The following is a 20,718-nucleotide window of genomic DNA, read 5'->3' on the forward strand; positions in this document are numbered from 1 at the left end:
CTAGCTTGGACACTCAGAACTTGTTGTATAATTTTAACCGACAGATGAATTAATTCTCCACAAGATTTGATACTTTTGAGAACTCCCTTTTATTAAATGTTTATGAAATAAGCGCTACCTCAGCGCTGCCACAGTCACCGATTAAATTAATCGGTTTCTACCGCGGAACAGAAAAAACAGAAAGATCAGAGAACGACTGAATTTATTTTTGCATTGCAGAATGATAACTTAACTAAATATTTTTTGTAACTCAACATTTCCTCACGTCGGGTACAATCTTGCACTCGGCAAAGGGATCGGAGGCCTTCGTCTCCTTCTGGGCGCACGGCGGACACTCGACACAGCAAATGTCGTCCTTGGGCGTTGCCTTTAGCAGCCCATCGATATTCTCGCCCTTTGCCTGCACCTTGGAGCCGGAGTCCACGCGAGAGGGAACATTGTTGAGTTTGCCCTTCGATGTGGCATTGGGCAGCGAGTAGGCTGGGGCATCGGGGGGATTGGGTCTGCCCCAGAAGTCGCGGGGCACATCCCAAATGATGAGCGAGCCATCGGTGCTGCCAGTCACGAACATCTTGAGGCACGGACTGTAAGCGGCGCTAATCACGGACGAGGCATGCTCGGAGCCCACGCCCACCACCTCGCCCTTGTTGTAGTCCCAAAGCTTCACCTGCAGATCGCTGCCGACGCTGATGAAGTAGTCGCCGGTGTCGTTCATTGAGATGCAGTTGACGGAGGACTTCTTCGAGGCGGTAAGCTCGCGTATCATCGCTCCATTGTAGACCATCCAATAGATGATTCTGCCATCGGCGCCACAGGTGAGCAGCTGCACCCCAGTGGGAAAGTAAGCGGCGCACATGAACTGCGTGTTGGCGGTGACCACCTGCTTGCGGGTCATGCGGCTGCAAAAAGGGTAATAGAATCTCGAAGTAAACCCTCGATCCCACACTCACTTGATGTCCCAGATGACGCAGGAGCCGTCGGTGCAGGCCGAGATGACCTCTGTGTCCAGATGATTAATGTCCAGCGATGTGATGGGTCCCGAGTGATCCTTGAGCACGCCCAGCAGCGACTGGCGATACGGATCGATCTTCCACACGCGCACCTGCCCCTCAATGCCGCCGGTGACAATGAGGCGACCCGTGGAGGACACAGCCAGAGCGCTGCAGCCTGCAAGGGAGGACTGGGATTAGGTACTCCATGGAGCGGACATCGCCTTACCCTTGTTGTGAGCATTGGGAATGGCGTAGATCAGGCGCCCCGTGATGGGTGTAAAGGCGCGTATGATGCCATCGTTCCACACGGACACAATGCTGGTGCCGTCGTGGGTGAAGCGCACGGCGGCGCAGTTGAAATTGTAGACCATAATGCGGAGCAGCTCCTGCTTGCGGCCCGACGACCAAATGCGAATGCACTCCTTGCCCGAAGTGGCAAAAACAGCGGCATATGCCCTGGAAAAAGACATGGAATCAGCACAAAGTACCCCTAGGGAGGCCACGCTCCAACTCACTTGGGGAATGTGATGCTGTAAACGGACTTCGTGTGGCATGTGCGCAACAGCTTGAGCTTCCATGTGGAAATGGTCAGTCCGTAGATCTCGTTGGTGTCTGTGCAAATGTAAAACAAATCCGAGGTGGAGCGCACAAACGAGGAGATAAGCCCCGAGACGCGTGTCGTCTTCAGCACGCGCAGATACGGCCAGGTGGGTCCGGGATAATCACGAAAATTGATGAGCGGCACATCGGTGCGCTCCTCCACGAGCTCCACATCGCCATTGCCAGCGCCAATCAGCAAGCGGCCATCGTCCACAATGTACAGAGCGCGGACACCATTCACATAACGATTGCAGTCCCGGCCCGAGGGCTTGCGGGCATTGTGTGTGCCAAAGGCGCCCAAGATGCCGCTGGTGGTGCCCGGTCGACTGACATTATCACGATCGCAGCAATTGAGTGTGATCTTCACTATGTCCCCCGTGCCAGTGCCCAGGTAGGCGATCTCGTCCTTCTTGTTGATGCGCGCGCAGTAGAAGACGCGCGTCTTGCTGGCCATGTGCACGTCCTGGACGTAGAGTTTCTTCTGATCCCGCAGAATGCTCCACAAACGCAGGTGCCGATCGCCGGCAGTCAAAAAGAAGTATGGATTATTGTGCATGGGCCGCACGCCCAGAGCATTGCCCGAAATGGCACGCGAAGCAGGCTGCCGGCAAATGGGAGAGCTGCAAGGAGGAACAATTAGGGATTTGTGTCAGAGCTGACCCTCCACAAACTTACAATGATTCCATGTCGTAGACAATCACGGAGCCATCGTCCACGCCGCCAATGGACACCACAAAGCGATCCTCGGCAGTGAAGCATATGGCCTGCACCTTCACCTTGTGCAGATCGTGACGCGAAATCTCCTTGCGCTGATAATAGTCCCAAATGATGACATAGCCGCGGAATCCCATGTGATTTATCTGCCCCGAGGCAATGTATTTGCCACTCTTGCTCACATCCAGGCACGATATGGTGTTGGTGTGGCCCGCAATGAACTCTTGCGAGTTCTTCTTGTGATCGGCAATGCCGATTTTGTTGCCCAGCGCGAATATAATGTCGCCCGTAGTCGGATGCTGGCGCACGCCATTCTCCACCTTGCCGTTGATACCGAAAATTGCACGCGGCTTTAGCTGCTGGCACTGCTCGGGTTGCTCCATAATGTATCACAAAATATATTTAACAACTAATACTTTTAGTTTGAATGCTTGTCTGGCCTTTTTTTGGCTATAAACAGCCTGTGACAGCCGGCTCAGGGATTGTTAATTTTTCAAAATATTCATTCAAATGGCAACCGTTGCCTGGAAGCCCACAAACAGCTGATGTGTAGTTGCCATGTACCAAAAATTAACATTTTTGTTGAGCTTTTTTGCTGAAACCTTATTTTAAAAGTAATTCTATCAAAAGGAGTCCTTCAATTTAACAAATCTTGTAGAAATTTGATTAATCAGTCACATAAAATTATATATAGAGTGCTGAGTGTGCTAACTATCTTTTAATATGCAACCGAATATCAAAAACGCGGAATGTAATTTACATCAGAACTTTTACGGTATATGAGAAGGAGCTTTTCGGTATTTTTCTGAGGGTCAGTCATACCCGCGTTCCAACTAGTTAGTGCCTCTCGCTCCAAAGCTCCAAGATTCATACCATAACCGTTTCGCTACAGGGTGACCATTTACGGTGTATTATATACTTTTGGGGATATTTTAACGACGAAAAACAGTTCAATGTATATATTTACGGTATATCGTCCTAAAATAGGGTATCCAAATGCACACCGTCTGATACGCAAAAAGTTGTCAAATTGCGTAAATTCCATACCCACTCATGTAACGGCTTATGCTATTTTTGTTGGTTGCCCTTTTTAGTTTTAAACTAAATTTAAAAACATTCCACTAAAGGTTAGTCATGAAAACTAGCTAATATTGAGCGGAATATCAAAATCGTGTAAAATTATTTAGGATTCATTATATTTGTGGTATTTTTGGAAAATAACCATGGTATATTTCGGTATATGTTCGAGGGTCATGCGGCATATTCCATCGTTAAGTCCACGGTCACACTTTTAATTCCTCCCGCCCCCCACATAATTTGATAATAATATTGTTTCATTTCCATTTCATCGCGCTACGCTCAAAGCTCCGAGCTCCAACGTTCATACCGCTACCGACCCGCGACACCGCACAAAGTTTAGACGCGGGACGAAAAAAATATAAAAAAAATCACGGCAAAAATGAAGGTTTGCTGTATTGGGGCTGGCTATGTCGGCGGTCCGACATGTGCGGTAATGGCACTCAAGTGTCCCGACATTGTCATAACCCTTGTGGATAAAAGTTCGGAGCGCATTGCACAGTGGAATTCGGATAAATTGCCCATTTACGAGGTTAGTTTTGTGTGCTGTGTGTGTGTGCATTTGTTGTGCACCGTGCCCGCTCCTCTTCTTCCTGTTTCTTGTATCTACATAGCGGATTCTTGTGTACACGAGTGTGTGTGTGTTTGTGTGTTGGTTTATTCATCGCGCCCCTTGTCTGGCCTTGTGGCTGAGTAGTGGAAGGGAGGGAGAGCGAATTTCTATGGCCTAATCCTAAACAAACAATTCATCAATCAGAGAACGCAACACGAGATCCAGCGAGAAGAAGAGACGGAACGGACGCACGTCGTTGACCGCGCATACCGCTCATGCTCAAGTGCCCTCCCAAAAACCAGTTCCCTTTCCATACAAAACAATTCGTATGCCTGCGCTCATCATCTCTCCATGGGAATGGGCTATTGGCCAGTGCGTGTGTCTGGCATTGAGCATTGGACACACACTCCAACGTACAGGTGCTTCGGCTTGCGGCCCCCAACAACAAGGTCAATGGTCAGCAAGTGTGTTCTCCACATTAGTCATTCATAAATGGGGGAAAAAAATGATTCGCCAAATGATTTGCAGCAGCAAACGAGCGTGGGAATCGATTTTACGCAGAACGAAAACTTGCTGCTGCCGGTCAGGAATTTCTTCCTCACTCCCGCTCTCTCTCCCCTGAAGCCGTAACGCTGTGAGCTGCTCAACGCATTTAAATTCCTTGGGTTGTCCCAAATAGTCAGTCACTCTGCTTTAGTGTCGCATTTCCGCCCCGTCGGCTTCCGTCTGCCCTCATTTGCGCAAAGAGCTCTTAGCTTCTTATCTCCACCAAAGTAAAGCAAAAGTCTACGCTGGCTTGCCCAGAGAGTGGCCAGAGATAAGCGCGAATAGAGTGGGGAATTGGTGCTGGTGCTGGTGCTGCTATCTGCTGCTGCGGCTTCAGTGGAAATATAATATAAATTAGTTGAGGAATTGTCAAATTGCGAGTACCCCAACGTTCATCAACGTTATCGCGGATCTCTAGAGCGGCGGGGGAAAACAAAATAAAAATATAACAAACAATGAGTAAAAACTTCAACGTTTAGCTCTGTCCCTCAAGGTCCGTTTAGCGCACACAATTATTTATTTATTTACTTTTTATTGATATTCAGTTAACGTGGAATTGCATCATCAACGCTGCAACGTCATCAACATCTCAAATGCTGGCAAATGCAGCGACATTGACATCCTCCTTTGAATATTTTTTTATTTCTTTTTTTTTGCATTTGCACAATTGGTTTGTGCCCATTGTTGCACCGCTGCCACTTAGCCGGAACACATGTATTCCCTCGGTTTGCCCATTTTGCTAATTTTCCACAACATTGCAAAAAAAAACAAAAGATAAACAAGCAAAAAGCAAGCGCAAAACTTATCAGTTCGGGAAAGAAAGAGACTAATGACTTTTTGATAAGAGAAATTTCTACATTTCCTTACACAGCGCCAGAGCCACTGTGGAGCAAAATAATGTCCGAAATTTCTAAATAAAAATTAACACCTGCTTCTGCTTCTGCGCCAGAGATCTCTGTATGCCCGAGTTCAATGAACATTCCGGAACGGGAACTAAATATAAATCTGGTTCTCAAAATGCTGAATGAAAGCGAATTGCATAAGCTGTGAGATCTCTCATTGAGGAAAGAAATTAAATGCTGAAAATGCCATTTAAGCACGTAATCAGCAAGAGAGAATTGACTGGGGTGTTGGGCTTCCTAGTACAACTCACATAATTGGATAAGGTAACTCCACGTACACACAACAGACACACAAATCGAATGCATAGAAAGGTGTTTAATCTTATCTGCAGCCAAATGTGGAACGTCACCAAACAGCCAGCGGGCAGGGAATCGTGACTGGGATTATAAGCCATGGAACAACACAGAACTAGGGCAACCACAAAATATGCTACAAATTTCTCTTTTCATCTGTCTATCCACAGCCTGGCCTCGATGAGGTCGTGAAGAAATGCCGCAATGTGAATCTGTTCTTCTCCACGGACATTGAGACAGCCATCAAGGAGGCGGACCTCATTTTCATATCGGTCAACACGCCCACAAAGACTTGCGGCAATGGCAAAGGTAACGATTCCAGCGATCAATCACTAACCACACCTAACACTCTCTTTTGCGATCCCCACAGGACGTGCTGCGGATCTGAAGTATGTGGAAAGTGCAGCGAGAATGATTGCCGAGATCGCGCAATCCAACAAGATTGTGGTGGAGAAGAGCACGGTGCCGGTGCGCGCGGCGGAGAGCATTATGCACATACTCAGGGCAAACCAGAAGCCGGGCATTCATTACGATATCCTCTCCAATCCGGAGTTCCTGGCGGAGGGCACGGCCATCAATGATCTGCTGAACGCGGATCGTGTGCTGATCGGGGGAGAGGAGACAACCGAGGGCCATGAGGCGGTGGCCAAGCTGTCGTGGATCTACGAGCATTGGATACCCAAGCAGAACATTCTCACAACGAACACGTGGAGCAGCGAACTGTCCAAGCTGGCGGCGAATGCCTTCCTCGCGCAGCGCATCTCCAGCATCAACTCGCTGTCGGCGGTGTGCGAGGCCACCGGGGCAGACGTGTCCGAGGTGGCGCGTGCCGTGGGCCTGGACTCGCGCATTGGCTCGAAGTTCCTGCAGGCCTCGGTGGGCTTCGGCGGCAGCTGCTTCCAGAAGGACATCCTGAACTTGATTTACATTTGCGAGAATCTGAATCTGCCGGAGGTGGCGGCCTACTGGCAGCAGGTGATCGACATGAATGACTACCAGAAGCGTCGCTTCTCGCAGAAGATCATCGAGAGTCTGTTCAACACGGTGTCGGACAAGCGGATTGCCATCCTGGGCTTTGCCTTCAAGAAGAACACGGGCGACACGCGCGAAACGGCGGCCATAACCGTCTGCCAGACGCTGCTCGAGGAGGGCGCCAAGCTGGACATTTACGACCCCAAGGTGGAGCCCGAGCAGATCATCGATGACCTGACGCATCCCAGCGTCACCGAGTCGCCCGAGAACGTGAAGAAAGCGGTGCAAATCCACAGCGATCCGTACAGCGCTGTGCGTGCCACGCACGCCCTCGTCATCTGCACGGAGTGGGATGAGTTTGTGGACTTGGATTTCCAGCGCATCTATCAGTCGATGATGAAGCCGGCTTACATCTTTGACGGACGCAAGATCCTCGACCACGAGCGACTGCATCAGATCGGGTTCCATGTGCAGACCATTGGCAAAAAGTATCAGCGGTCGGGCCTGCTACGCTCCTGGGGCATTGTGCCGCAGCTGTAGGCACGAGGCACGCGGCAGGAGGCGGCTCTATGGCATTTACACTTAAAGTTTCCAGTATTTACGCGACTAATTTGTAAATATCCCGTAAACCCCCTAACCATATCCATATCTGTATCTAGACTCCTTTTGTGTTTGTTCGTTTTTTGTGTAGTCAAAGTATTCCGCCCAAAAGGGTAGCTGGTAGGTGCCCCTTTAGGCACTCACCCTTGAACCGTATTTGTATTCCTATTAGCCCCCCCACTTCGAGGTTCGCCAGTTGCAATATTTAAATCCTACAAGCATAAGCACATTAGCTGTATATGGCTCATTAAAAAGGCAAAGCATTTACACGAGAGCATGTAAATTTTATACAAATAATAACAACAAAAGGCTCGTTCCTTCCTTCCCTCTTAGAAGGCCAAACGCTTGACAATCTGGCGGTACCACAGGAAGGAGGTGGCTGCCGACAGGCTGAACCATGTCACCAAATACGACATGTGATCGTTGCGCAGTGTCACACGCGTCTGGCCACCAATGGGTCCGCCACTCATCGCCTGCGGATCGTAGACGGCATCCAGGAAGACGTGTGCCGCGCCGCTGGACCCGCACATGCGTGGCAGATCCCGATACAGATACATATTGGCGCTCTTGTGGTCGGGCGTGAACTGTGGACGCGCCTCACCCTGACGCACCACAGCCGTGAGCTCCACCTCCGTTCGGGGTTGGGCGAGGGCGCGCGTTTCCGGATCCACATGCTTGCGGGACACCCAACCGCGATTTATCAGCACAATGTCACTGGAATGAGGAGGAGGATGAAGCTCCATCGAAGCTAGCGCTGAGCTCTACTTACTCCCTGTTCGACAGCTGAAAGGGTGTCACAATCAAGTAACCATTGCCAGCATCACGCTGGGAGAATAGACCGCCCTGTGTCTCCCCACCATCGGGACGTATGAGCGAACGCGGCCCCATGCGCATCTCCTTGTCGTGCAGGAAGCGTCCGCGCACCTTCACCAGGCGATATTCCATGTGTGACAAGTCAGCGAGACTGCAAAGAATGCAATTTAGAAGTTTTTACACATGGAATATGTGTGGGGTGTATACTTTTCGGGCAGTTCTACTGCTGCCATGTTCAGCTGCTCGTGCAGATCCTTTATTAGCTGCTCCTTCCAGATCTTGCGCTTCACCTGCCAGCAGCCCAGGCCAAATGTGGTGGCGGGTATGAGCTGGAGTAGAGAGATTAGTAAGAGTATTATTTTTGAAAGTCTAAAATTCCAAACCCACCAGCAGAAACCAGCCAAGAGCTGTAATCTTGTCCTTTTCCTTGGGCTCTGTGCGAATGCTTGTGGTCCAGTCTGCCGGCGCCCGCTGTTGTGTCATCTTTCTGGTGACCGTTTGTAGTGCATTTCTGCTGCTGGGCAGCCGCGACAATGCCCAGACACCTTGCCGGCACATTTGTGTACTTAAACGCAGCATATTTTGCTATTTATTTTAATTTAAATTTATTTACAACAAATTCCAGCAAACGCAACTTATAACTAGCGAGTTGGCAGCACCATGCGAACAACTGTTCTGTGGCTTATTGCCAGCCAGTTGGCAGCACCGTTCGAACAGCTGTTTTGTGGCTGCTGCGGCGTGCCATAGATATTTTTGTATCAACGAATTTGTTTTAATAAATTTAAGAGAATTTTAACTATGCAGTGCACACGGGCAGTGGCTAGGTTGGCCACCGGCATATCCAGAATCCACTTGGTAAGACAAAATACGTGAAGCTCCCTTATTTATTCATAAAACATTCATTTTGATGCACTGCCATGCAAGTCTTATATAAACACACGACGAGTAATAAGTTGCGTTTCTTGTTATTACGCAGGTTGGTCAGCAGACTGCAGCTCTTGCGCTCGTCTATGCACAGCCCTGTCGCCTGTGCTCATCCGCGCGAGTCGTGGACAGTGCCGCGGACAAAGCAAAGCCAGCGACGACACCGGAGACACCAGCAGACGATGGAATTCTGAAGCGGGTGCTCAACAAAGTTGGCTTCACACCCAACACAAAGGCGGTAGGTGGACTCGACGCTCTTGTGGACCCATAATTATGCTTCCCTTTGTTCCCCCTGCAGCGTCTCAAGGTCACCAGTCATCTGCTGTACGAGAGCGTGGCGGATAAGATCAATTATGTGGCTTTTTTTCGTGACTTCAGTCTGCCCAACACGTTCAACTCGTGGTTCCTGGTCACAGAGCTGCACGTCTGGCTGCTGCTGATGCGCTCCATGGCCGAGGGCTCCGAGACGGGCGAAGATGGACGCTTTCTGCGCAACTGCATCGTGGAGGCCATGTGGGGCGATGTCAACACGCGTGCCAAGAAGTTGGGGGTGAGTCCGAGGACGCGCCAAAGCTACGTAAACTCTTGCTTACTGTCATCCCTTGCAGGCACACAATCCCTCACGCACAAGGCAACAAATTGAGACGCTGTCGGAGCAATTTCAAGCCGCGCTCATTGCCTACGACGAGGGCATCATGTCCGACGATCGCGTGCTGGCCGGCGCCCTGTGGCGACGCTTCTTCGAGATGAACTGCGACGACTACGCGCACATCGAGCGGCTCGTTAAATACGTGCGCCAGCAGGCCGTCATGCTGGACAGTCTGCCGCGCGAACAGTTCATCACAAAGCCCAAGGTGGCCTGGCTGGACCTCGACAAGTGCAAGGTGTAATTTTAGTGTTTTCTCTGTTCTATTTTTGCTTATAAACTAAATAACCAAATCATCCACGGACTGATTGTGCAGCGCGCACAGCTGACACTTGAGCAGGAAGGCCATGATCCGGCGCTCGGCTCGCTGGCGCTGCGGCTCCTTCAGCTGCTCGAGGATCTCGTCCATTTTGAGGAAATAATTTTGAGTTTCCGTGCTGCTGTTCTGTGGCTTTGGCTCCTCTACATCCTCGTAGATGATCTCCTCGTGCATGATCTCATCGCTGCCCTCCACCTCCTCAATGATTTCTTCGATGATGAACGCATTTTCCAGCTCTATGCCGCTGCCATCGTTGTACCCCTCCCACGCCACGGTGGGTGTCTCAGTCGCTTGGCCTGGCGCTGGTGTGGCCGCTGCAGCCTTGACTTTGCTCTTCGCGCCACTCGCTCGAATGTTGGCCAGAAAGCGCAGCCGTTCGAGGTACGGCCAGCTGGAGCCCGTGGTGTCCGCCCGCCGAAATTCCTTGCGAAACTGATAGTGCAGATTGTTCCAGCGCATCAGGCAAAAGTCAACTGTGTATAGGAATTGCCTTAAATGTGGTATGTCGGTGGGAAATCTTTGCATTTACCTTCGCAGCCCATGATCTTTGCTATTTGCGTCCAAATATCCGTTTTGGTCTTCATGGCATCGTAGGTCGAGAGACCCGTGCGCCTGTAGAGCACCGGATGGGGCTCAACGAGATCAATTAGCTTAAAGTCGAAGGGACGATTTCTCTTGTAGCTGGTCCGCATTGTAAACATAAATTTGTGCAGTACGGAAGGTTAGATTCTGTTGTTTACATTTCCTGCGGCCCGAGATGGATTGTTGCTGCTGTTTTTGTTGCTAGAGCACTGGGAAATAGTTGCATACGATAAATGGATTAATTTTCCACAAGATTGGCTTGTTTGAGGCACTCACAGCTATTGGAATATCTTTTAAAATTTGTTTAAGCAAAATTGTTTCAAAGAATAACCCACAAGGTGAGTTAGAACAACAAGGTGAGCCGATTAAAGCAGCTGTCCATACATCGCAATGTGCTCACATTTGAAACGCAGAATGAGTCGGATGATTGCAAGCAAAATTTTGTAAAATATAAGGTCACAGGGTATGCAATCCAATAAAAAGAAGTTTTATAATAAGAAAAAGCGATTCATCAATCGGATTTAATTATTGTTTCAGTGTTAAAAGGCTTTGCAAGATAGTAATATCAAATAGAATATCAAAATCGAGTAAAATGATTTAGCATTCATTATATTTACGGTATATTTTAAAAATTAGAAGGTATATTTTGGTACATTTTTGAGGGTTGTCAGGTATATTTGATCAAGAGCTCCTACGGTCACACTTACGCCGCGAACCACCACGAAACAACGGGGCTGTGCCGAATTTTTTTCTGAATTCAGAAAAGTCCGTTGAATATCCCGAAAAATATCCATATTGATATAGCAAAATAATATATCAAAAGTAAGTGCATATAGCGTGAAACAACGTAAACCGCGTGCGTCGTATCGTCGAGTTTTTAATTAAAAAAGTGTCCGGGGCGCGATTTTTAAATGAAAAAGGATTTGAGTGTGCGAAAAAATAGTTAAATATCGCAAAAAGGTAATGGAAATTCCCTTTAAGAGTCCACCCTACCCCCGAAACAAGTGTAAAGCAGCGCGCAAAGAGTAATACAAAAAGTGCCGGAAAAATGATGTACAAAAATATGTAATAAGAGGAATGAAGGAAAACGCATTTAAAGTGCGAGACGCCGACGCTTACATTCTCATCTTTTGCATATGCCTCTGAGTGTGTGTGTGTGTTTGTGGGTGTGTGTGATAGTGGGAATAGCAAAATCCTGGACGCCACTCCTTTTGCGCAAAGAAATTTAATAAAAAAGGAAAGAGGAGAAAAAGGTGGCTTGCGGCTGCTGTATAATAGAGCGAGAGAGCGAACTAAAACGAAGCTGCGCCGGAGTCGAAAGAACAGAACACATAGAGTGATACGCAAAAAACACATACAAACAAAAACAATAAGCAGGAAGAGGAACGATGAAGGAGGAGAAGTGAAGAGTGGTAAATGTGAATGTGACAGGGGGAGAGGTGCCACACCAATCTTATTGTTGATTTTTAAGCAGAAATATGATAAAAATAAATTGCAAGGAAAAGCCGACGACGCCGCCGCCGCCGACCTGGCACTCGGCTAGCGGCATTTTTGTGCACCGCAGCAGCTGAGGTGTGCAAGGGGGTGGCGTATATGTACATATGTTCATGTGTGAGTGTGTGTGTTGTCTGTCCCTGTCCACTGCAATGCGCAGAAGCAAAGCTGTAAAACACCGAAATTCTAATTTGCAATATTTCACTTCTTAAACCAACAAAAAAGGCCAACCACCAGCTGGCCAAAAGACCGAAACACCTGGCAAACCTGACCACAAGCACATTTAACAGTTAAACGGCTCTCCATCTGGCATTGGCTCCTTTTTATGTCTTTTAATAACTCGCAAAAACGAAAACGGGTTTCGGTGCAAGCTTTTGGAGGCCCTTGTGAGCGTATGCGATTGTGTGTGTGTGTGTGTGTGTGTGTAGGTGCAAGTGAGCAGGAAATACCATGGCAAAGAACCGTTGCTGATCGGTAAACTGCACTAAAAGAGAATGTGTTGGCACAAGGTGAATGAAATTTGGGTGAGGTAGTCCCGATTTTTGATTTTGACACTCTCCAGCTGGTTTTATGCACTCCAAAACATGATTTTTCTGCAAGGCAAATATAATATTGTTGCACCCCACACTACTATACCTTGGGCGAGCACAGAAATGTGCAAAAAGAAATCAAGCAAAACAAGAGGCAAATGACTTTTAGTTTTCTTTGCTGTTGTCTTAGGTTCTGTATGTGCGAGTGGGTTCGTTCTCTGTGATAAGTCGGCTATCGTTGCTGTTGCTGTTGTTGTTGCTATTGCCCGTCTGGGTTCTCATTTATCGCTACTTTTTATCCGTAATTGTTTTGCAATGGCCGCCATTTATGCAAATATGCAAAAATCTCTCCCCCACCCCTTGCATCATTCGATTCCATTTGCGCTATTTCCTCAATAAAAAAAATATTGCTGGCAACTCTGTTTTCATTGCTGCGGAGGCCACACAACAACACAATTGTTCTTGTTCTTTTGCTGTTCTTTTATTGCTGCCTTCGTCTCCTTCTTTTGTTGCTTCTCTTGGATAACATTTCACCCGGGCCCCCCTCACTCTTTCTGGTGTGTGGGACGCGTCGCGTGCGCTTGAGCTTCTTCTCATTTGTTTATTTTTAGTTGCGGAATTTCTGGTTACAAAAGCGGTATATTATTTCAATGGCTTTACTCTGCTGCTCCTCTTACTCCCCCTCCACCTTTTGTTCCACCCTCTTTCAATGACTTTACTCTGTTTTTGTTCTGCTGCTGCTGCTACTGCTCCTTGTTTCCATCTCCTCTTTCTCCTGCTGCTGCCTGCTTCTCCGTCCTCTCCTCCCTCTCAATCTGCTGCTGCCTTCCTTCTTTGCCTTGCAGAAACAGTTGCATTTTCGCTTGAAGTCAGAGAGTGATGGTGAGCGATTTAGGGTGTGGGGATGAGTGCAAGTGGGTACTGATCCAAGAAAGAAAGCCAGATGAAGGGGATTAGAGGGTAGAGAGCAGGGGCGACTGGCAGTCAAATGGAGAATATTAGTTTTCTCAAGGGGAGATCGATAATAACGCGTGAGCAACATTAAGAGTGTATACTGATTTCTTGCAACTCATAAGGAGAACACGGAATGACTTTTTTCCATATGGATGATGACTCTGAAAATGCAGCAAAATGGAGCTGGAGTCATTCTTTTTCCTTACTTTATGAGATCTTTTCCTCTGTTTATTTATAGTTTATGCCCTTAAATCTTGGAATTTTAAGATGCCTGCACACAATAATCCCATCGTATCGTCAATTTGTTGCCGACTTTAAAACTCGTAAAATCCACTCAACTTTTGTTCCACGTTTCATTCAAACATACAACTTTTGCCCACGCTCGCTTCATTTACATAACATTAATTAGTCAAATGCGCACTCACACACACTCACAAATTATTGAGCAAATTATTCTTAATTAACGAAAACACATAAAATCGAATCCTATTCGGTTGACAGATTGTACATTTAAATGCGTTAATTTTCGAACCAAAACTCAACTTTATATGCTAATAGCTTTTATGCCCATTTTTATGCGCTGCGCCTTGAATTTATTGTTTCACATTTTTCGCATTATTTATGGAAAAGCTTTTGCAATGCAGGCGGCGACAGCCAACAACAAATGTTCGCGATTCGTAAATAGTTGTTTAGGTCACAGATCCGCTCGGCTTGGCTTCGGTCTCTGCTCCGGTCCGCTGTTTCAAACGAAATCGAGATTGCAGATCTCTCGCCAAAGCTCTTGTTTTTGTTTTGTACCCTGGTGGTGAGTACTATGGATTTGATGTGTTTTAGGGGAAGGCTGTGACAAGTAGTGGAATCTATGAGTTTCTGGTAGAAGAGTTCCTTTGCATTCTAGTGGGATGCGATTGACTATCAATAAAAAGCAATACGATTATTTATTCTTATTTTAAAAATGATTTTCATTCACATCAGTCTTTATTCTTTAGCATCAAAGGGTATCCAATAGTTGGTAGAGCAAATTTAATGGCATTCTAAATTGTTTTGTCTCTGTTTTCGGTGGCCCACGCGCAGCTGTTGAAATCAAGTTTAGGCAATGATCCGATATCTGCCTATCCTCTCCCCACCCTCTCTCTCTTCTTTATCCACTGTTACGTCACTTGATTTGGCGCAAGCTTAGCACACGACTTGACTCGCTCTCCCTCTCTTTCTCTCTCTCTGGGGTTGCTCGCCTCTGATCTTGGGATCTGGACTGACTGGCATTTTCGCTTAGCTTTTCAATGGAAACCCATAAACTGGAAACAATCGTAATGGCAATAGGCTATAATAACCGTTGCCGTTTGGGTCTTGGGTCTCCCCTCTCCACTCACACATGTGCGCAAAATGTCGCTCTTATTTATTCATCTGTTATCTCATTTCTGCTGCGGCTGCTGCTGCTGCTTCTGTTGTGGAGATTCTCCATATAAGGAATCTCGGAATTGTGCGTGGCTTTAGTGGTCTTTCGGGTGATCAATGATCACGATTCCCCCCAAATTCATGGCCTAAGGCCATTTCGGGTTTTTAGTTGTTTTTGCTTGTTCTTTATTGTTTAAAGAATAGCGAGACTTTAATGGGAACATTTGTGGTTTAGTTTTAATTTGATCTTTGCACATGAGTTCACTGAACCTCTCCTGATTGCAGTTCATTTTAGCAGCAAGAAAATAGCAGGAAAGACTTGAAACTGTGAATGAAATTAATCAAATCTTTGTCTTCAATTACTTGTGGAATGATTAGGGATGCTATTTTTAGAATTTAAAGTGGGATTAGTAGGAAGTTTCCTAAATTAATCAGCTGAAATATCTTTAAGTGATGAATGATATATTTTTGGAACTAAATTTCTAACAAATGTATTGTTTGCTTCTGAAAAAACTTCAACAGAATTTTGAAGCAACATTTTGTGTTCCAACAAGAATTCTTTCCAAAGAAATGACAGAGGAATACTCTTACTTGATTACAGTTATGCATAAAAGTTAATGATACATGAACCCACAGCTGCAGTACCTCCCCCAGCCACCACTCTCTGTCTCGTCTCGTTATGGTGCCCCATGGTCGTCGGACAACCACTTTTGGGGCCACTCTTGTACACTAGAAAAACTCCCTGGGTTGTACAACTTGAAATGTTTTTTGTTTTTTTTTCGTAGCCCACGGGCGCAAAACAAAAGCAAGAAACGGAGTAAAACATTGAAGTAAAACATGCTGCAAGGGAGCTTTCAAATCACATAACATAAACCACAGAGCATGCACCATGCAGCAGCCGGCTGCTGGCTGCTGGCTGCCACTTGTGTGTTGTGGGGTGGGCGGGGCACTGCACCACTTGAGGGCACCACTCCTCCGAGGCACATTCCTCCTCCCCATACTCCTCGTGCTCTCTTAGCCACTCAGCCGCTCCGCCTGCGATCGATATGCGCCTGCAGCAGGCATTATGTGTCGCTTCGGCATTAACATACATTTGTTTAAGCCACATCTCATAGAGAGAGCTCTTAACCCCCTCTCCCTCTGGAAGACAATGAGCGGCTGCTGCTGTAATTGTGTAATCCAAAGCCACCTTCCAAATGCAGCATTTGCACCACGAAATGAGGCAATAACAGAATGTGGCAAAAGAATGGCAGTTGCATGACTTGTCTGCCAGTCGCACTCGTAGAGTTAACAATGTAAATTGCACCATCCATCGTCACCTTCAAGGTTTGTTCTCATAGAAGGTCTCTTCGACAGCAGACTCACCCGTGCGCCCCCCTTTTAGCGCCTCTAAACAGAACCTCTTCCATCCTCTGCTTCTATCACGCAATGTGGTGGTGCCGTCTGTCTGTCTTTCTGTTTATAACTTTATGGCTGCTTAATTAAGCTAATTTAGGGACAGTCCCTTGTCCTCCTGCCTGACACTGGTTTCTGTCTGTGGGCACAACCCTCGCTGTGCCAGTTGACCCCATTTTTTGGGGTCAAAATTAGCCTGTCCCCCCAGATGTGTATATTAGCCAGATTAAAAATAAACATAATTCCCCTGTCAATTTTTGAGCTTTGAAAATGTTGAATTTTCGGACTCCACTTATTGGCGTTTGTTTGGAAAGGGGATTGTCCCCCCTGAGAAGGCTCGCAGGGAGGAGTGTTCGCTCATGTGTGTGAAGGGTAGGTAGGGGTATGCGGTAGTCCCTTTATGTGTGGTGGGGTTGGGTTGATTTGAGGACGGAAATATCGGGTGGATGAAACTTTTGTTTCATTGAATTTTTCCATGCTGTTTTTTTTTGTGATTTTTTGTTATCAAAAAAAGAAGTACAAGAAAAAGTGTTTGACAATTTATCAGATAAACGTATAGAAAAAGAGTGGAAAAAGAGAGGTGACAAAAGAGGGTGTGGGTAGTACATGCGGGTAAAGTTTTTACAGTTGTGGACACTCATCCGCTCATCCTTGTTTTCTCTCTGTTTTGGCTTTTTGCTGGTTGCTTCATTCGATTTCCTTTTTCCTTGCATTTACCGGTGTTTTTTCTGCACTTGCTTTTATCCTTCCCCTCTCTCGTTTACTCTTCAGTGTGTCTCTCTCTCACTCGCTCTCTCTCTTGGGTTATGCATCCTTTTGGCTTTAAGCTGCTGGCAGGATTGCATTTCTAAGGGTTGCTTCTCCTTGTGGCTTCCTTCCGTTGCATTTGCAGCTTCACGGAAAAGTACAGTAAGCGACGAAGATGGCAAGGGCAAATCCCAATAAGAAGAACCCTGAGAATGCAGCAGGCAAGTGGGAGAGTGGGGAAGTGCGAAGAGGGAAGTGAGAGCTCAGACAGAGAGAGAGAGAGAACCACTCACGAGGTGTGGAAGTGGAAGTCTCCTACTTAAAGTTGACTCAACTTTTGATTCTTTCTACTCTTATTCGCGGCTCTGTCTTTTGTCTTCTCTTTTCCTTCTTCTTCTTTTTTCTTTTCGTATTTGTCACGCCTTCTGCCTCCCCTGCCTCCCCTGCCTCACCTTCCTCCAGTTGCAACTTCAAATTGAATGCAACTGCTGCCTCTTGCACTCGTCTGCCTCGTATCTTGAGGAATGACAGGCGACGCGTGGCCATAAATCAATAATTTGCCTGAAGCCTGAAGGAGAACCAGCAGCAGCAGCAGCAGACAGATTTCGAGGACTAGAAATGTGGCAGCAGGAATCCCCCCAATGGCAGGGGGAAATGTGCTGGGGGGAACTGAAGGTTTCAACCAGATGTGGAGAAGCTCATTATCGCATCATGCTGCAGGGCGAAATGGAAATTGGAACATTTGGAACTGTCAGAGAAGGATTTACTCTTATAAAATGAAATATTACCTCAAGGGATTGCCAGCTATAGGGCCAGATGAAAGATAATTTAATTTAGAGATTGGAAAATGGAAATGGTAGGGGGATTTAAGGACAAGTTCTATTTGGAAACTTTCAAACCTATCAAATCAACGCTTTTTGTGCTTTAGATGTAGAAAATTTCCCTTCAGTGCCACCAAGATCATATTATTTTATATAATTTACAAACATATCATTTAATTTATGTTTAAATTTCATCATAATCCCCCACCCACGCCGACAGTACATTGAAATCAAGAACAATTCGTTTAAAAGTTCCTTGAACTTCGGCTTGTGTGTGTTGTGTGCCTGCCCCCCGCATTTGCAGCAGTTTTTCGAGTGCTCCACATCCGAAAATGAACCTTTCATAATGCACCACACACAACACACTCTTATGTACAATGGAATATATGATGTATTGTATTGTATATAGTGTATTATTTGGCCAGACGACTGACTATTCAATCAACGCTGAATGTCGTCTGTCGTCTGTCAACTCAAATGTTTGTTCTGTTTGTTTGCCTGCAGCTGAGAATCCAATTAAAAGCAAACAAATAAACAAAAGCGGATGACAATCACAAATAAATATGCATAAATAAATGACATTTTTGGAATCAGAATATAGGGAATTATGATCTCCATTTAAACAATAGAAATGCTCATGAAATTATGATGTGAAAACTAATTCATGAAAGGAATAAAAAAGATAAATCGAATTAGAACTTTGATAAGGCAATTGAAATCAAATCACACTTCTGTCTAGAGGGAGAGAGACAGAGGCAGTGATTACTACTCGTATAATGCATAAATTGATTTATAATTGGTGTGAATCGGCGGCTGATAAGAGAGAGCTCAGAGGAGTGGCGAGAAGCGATCAGAGGGAGAATCCAAGCTCCAACTTTTGTTCCAAGTTCAGTTCTAGACATCGTGACTATCACGAGAATTGCATAAGTGAGGAAAATGCTGCAATTGCAAGTGCAATTTCGAACAAGGGAACGCTGGGTTGGGGTGGAAGCTTGGGAAATCCAGCAGCGTTTTTCTTTTTGCGTTTTTCTTAAATGTTTCGACTGCACTTGACTTTTGAGTGTCGGAAGGCAGCGGGGCAGCGGGAGTGCAAGTGGCAGCGTGCAGACCTTGTGGGAGATGACTCGACTCCGCCTCTAAGCGGATTTGTTGGATTGGTTTTTCCGAAGAAAAAGGCAGAAGGAAAATATGGCAGAAAAGCAGAAGGCAAGCAAATGTATGCAAGTGTCAGGTAAAAAGGAAAAAGAAAACTTCCCATCCAACCTGCACCCTCTCTCTCCCCCGACACTCTGGGATATTATGAAATATTCCAAAAGGTAAAAAGCCCTAGAAGTTCAAAGTCAAACAAACGTTGAACTTTGATATGGGATATGGGGGGATAGACTCCACTTAGTCTGAGCTTTAGCTGGGGTTTCTACTCGTAGCTGGTGCTGAGTGTGTGGACTGGGAGGCTAAAATGGTTTAAAGTCTTGTGTAAATGGAGATGTTTGAACGAACTGTTGGAGGGGAAAACGATTACCGATTTGTGGAGGGAATCCATATGTAAATATGCAGAGTATTTTGTAAGCCAATGAAATGGAGGGAATGCCAAACGGATTGGTGTACGGGAAAACGTTTAAATTTGTTCCTTTTTCTGTTCGTTTTATTTTTGTAGAATTCGGGTAAATTTCGAGTAGACCTTTCCTATCTCAGTGTTGCCTTTGATAAGAATACACTTTAGAGAGCAACTGCCATTAGCGAAATCAAATCGTGTTCCGCGTTGAAGACAAGTGGGAAATCTACTATTATCTTCTACCATTTTGCTATCTCTCGAACACGTTCATTACACGATCGTTATAGGAAATTACAAAATGTGGAATTTGTCACATATCTTAGCAAAAAGAAGAAGGTCTTAAGCTAACAAAAAGTTGAATTAACCAAGAAAATGCAGAGAATCACCTGAAACAAATGTGTGTGCGGGTGTTTTTTCTCTCGTTTCAGGCGTTAAATTCCATACCGTACCGCCACGCTTTAACGGGTTTTGTATTTGTTTTTTAAAAATTTTTATTTAGTTTTCTTTTGTCACGCTCTCACTTGTGTGGGTAGTGGGGAATGAAGAGTGAAGAATTGGGGTGTGGAATTTTTTTTTCTTCTTTTCCTCATTTCGCTTTCATCTGATGAAAGGGGACAGGGCCAGGGCCCCCCTCTTCGTGGCGACCAAATGTCTACCACGCATTTGTCGTCATTTGTCACAAACGTCACGGAGGTCGAGGTGGAACAGGAACGTAACGGAACGGAACGGACCGGACCCGGACCGTGGCAAACGAACGGTCGGGGCAGGGGATAATGGGTATCATCACAGTGTCAAGACTTTCGGTCATGCCTCCACATTTTTCATTATTTTTCATGCATATTTTCGTTTTGTTTTCTTTTATGACATTTTAATTTCTTTTTTATATTTATTTATTTGTCAGCTCTTTTTCTGTTGTTTTTTCTTTAGCTCGAAAGATTAAATATAGCAATCAAAACACTTGTTTATACTTTTATTGCGGTTTTTTATTGTTTCATTTAACCCGCAGAGAATTATGTTTCAACACTGTTTTTGTTGTTGCTGTGGAGGGATCCGCGCATTTTGCGGCTGTAATCCTCTTTTTTGACCTTTTTGTTGGGTTGCTCTGCTGTTGGTTCTATCCCCCAAATTAACTTTAAAGTTTTGGCTTTTTTTTGCTGTCGATGTAACGGAGGAGGTTCTGTCTATCCCCCCGTTGGGGCGTTTTGGGTGCACTTCATGTATTTCCGAGTGGGGTTTTTTTTTTGGGTTCTGTCCAGAGTTGATTTTGAATCTGTTTCCTCGTAGTCCCTAACTTTT

General features: G+C 46.0%; 6 protein-coding genes across 7 annotated transcripts in view; 3 read left to right on the plus strand and 3 right to left on the minus strand.

Annotated features, from left to right (window-relative positions):
* Positions 1–199: 199 nt before the first annotated feature.
* LOC117894741 (cilia- and flagella-associated protein 52) lies at positions 200–2,718 on the minus strand. Its single transcript, XM_034801940.1, has 5 exons — positions 2,268–2,718; positions 1,508–2,212; positions 1,219–1,448; positions 951–1,167; positions 200–899 (listed from the first exon to the last, which is right to left on the minus strand). The coding sequence occupies exons 1-5, from the start codon at positions 2,687–2,689 to the stop codon at positions 251–253; spliced, it is 2,223 nt and encodes a 740-aa protein (XP_034657831.1). The 5' UTR covers positions 2,690–2,718; the 3' UTR covers positions 200–250.
* Positions 2,719–3,637: 919 nt separating this feature from the next.
* LOC117893062 (UDP-glucose 6-dehydrogenase) lies at positions 3,638–19,381 on the plus strand. 2 transcript variants are annotated; one of them, XM_034799464.1, is made up of 4 exons: positions 3,638–3,915; positions 5,849–5,987; positions 6,049–7,197; positions 19,362–19,381. In XM_034799464.1, the coding sequence occupies exons 1-3, from the start codon at positions 3,766–3,768 to the stop codon at positions 7,188–7,190; spliced, it is 1,431 nt and encodes a 476-aa protein (XP_034655355.1). In that variant the 5' UTR covers positions 3,638–3,765; the 3' UTR covers positions 7,191–7,197; positions 19,362–19,381. The 2 variants fall into 2 exon arrangements, with proteins under 2 accessions (XP_034655355.1, XP_034655354.1); XM_034799463.1 differs by lacking the exon at positions 19,362–19,381 and having other exon boundaries at positions 3,639–3,915; positions 6,049–7,524.
* LOC117893064 (SURF1-like protein) lies at positions 7,470–8,699 on the minus strand. The gene is made up of 4 exons (XM_034799471.1): positions 8,451–8,699; positions 8,271–8,392; positions 8,020–8,214; positions 7,470–7,964 (listed from the first exon to the last, which is right to left on the minus strand). Exons 1-4 carry the CDS (start codon positions 8,640–8,642, stop codon positions 7,580–7,582), a joined length of 894 nt encoding a protein of 297 aa, XP_034655362.1. The 5' UTR covers positions 8,643–8,699; the 3' UTR covers positions 7,470–7,579.
* LOC117893065 (ubiquinol-cytochrome-c reductase complex assembly factor 1) lies at positions 8,763–9,929 on the plus strand. The gene is made up of 4 exons (XM_034799472.1): positions 8,763–8,918; positions 9,040–9,225; positions 9,286–9,537; positions 9,596–9,929. The coding sequence occupies exons 1-4, from the start codon at positions 8,862–8,864 to the stop codon at positions 9,875–9,877; spliced, it is 777 nt and encodes a 258-aa protein (XP_034655363.1). The 5' UTR covers positions 8,763–8,861; the 3' UTR covers positions 9,878–9,929.
* On the minus strand, positions 9,878–10,891 carry LOC117893066 (transcription factor Adf-1). The gene is made up of 3 exons (XM_034799473.1): positions 10,811–10,891; positions 10,482–10,743; positions 9,878–10,425 (listed from the first exon to the last, which is right to left on the minus strand). Exons 2-3 carry the CDS (start codon positions 10,651–10,653, stop codon positions 9,914–9,916), a joined length of 684 nt encoding a protein of 227 aa, XP_034655364.1. The 5' UTR covers positions 10,654–10,743; positions 10,811–10,891; the 3' UTR covers positions 9,878–9,913.
* LOC117893056 overlaps positions 11,243–20,718 on the plus strand; it is a 57,946-nt gene continuing 48,470 nt past the window's right edge. The window contains exon 1 of the mRNA XM_034799448.1: positions 11,243–11,494. The gene's annotated coding sequence lies outside the window, so the exon portion shown is untranslated. The remainder of the gene's footprint in view (positions 11,495–20,718) is intronic.

This window comes from Drosophila subobscura, chromosome J (genome assembly GCF_008121235.1).
Source record: "Drosophila subobscura isolate 14011-0131.10 chromosome J, UCBerk_Dsub_1.0, whole genome shotgun sequence".
NCBI lineage: Eukaryota > Metazoa > Arthropoda > Insecta > Diptera > Drosophilidae > Drosophila > Drosophila subobscura.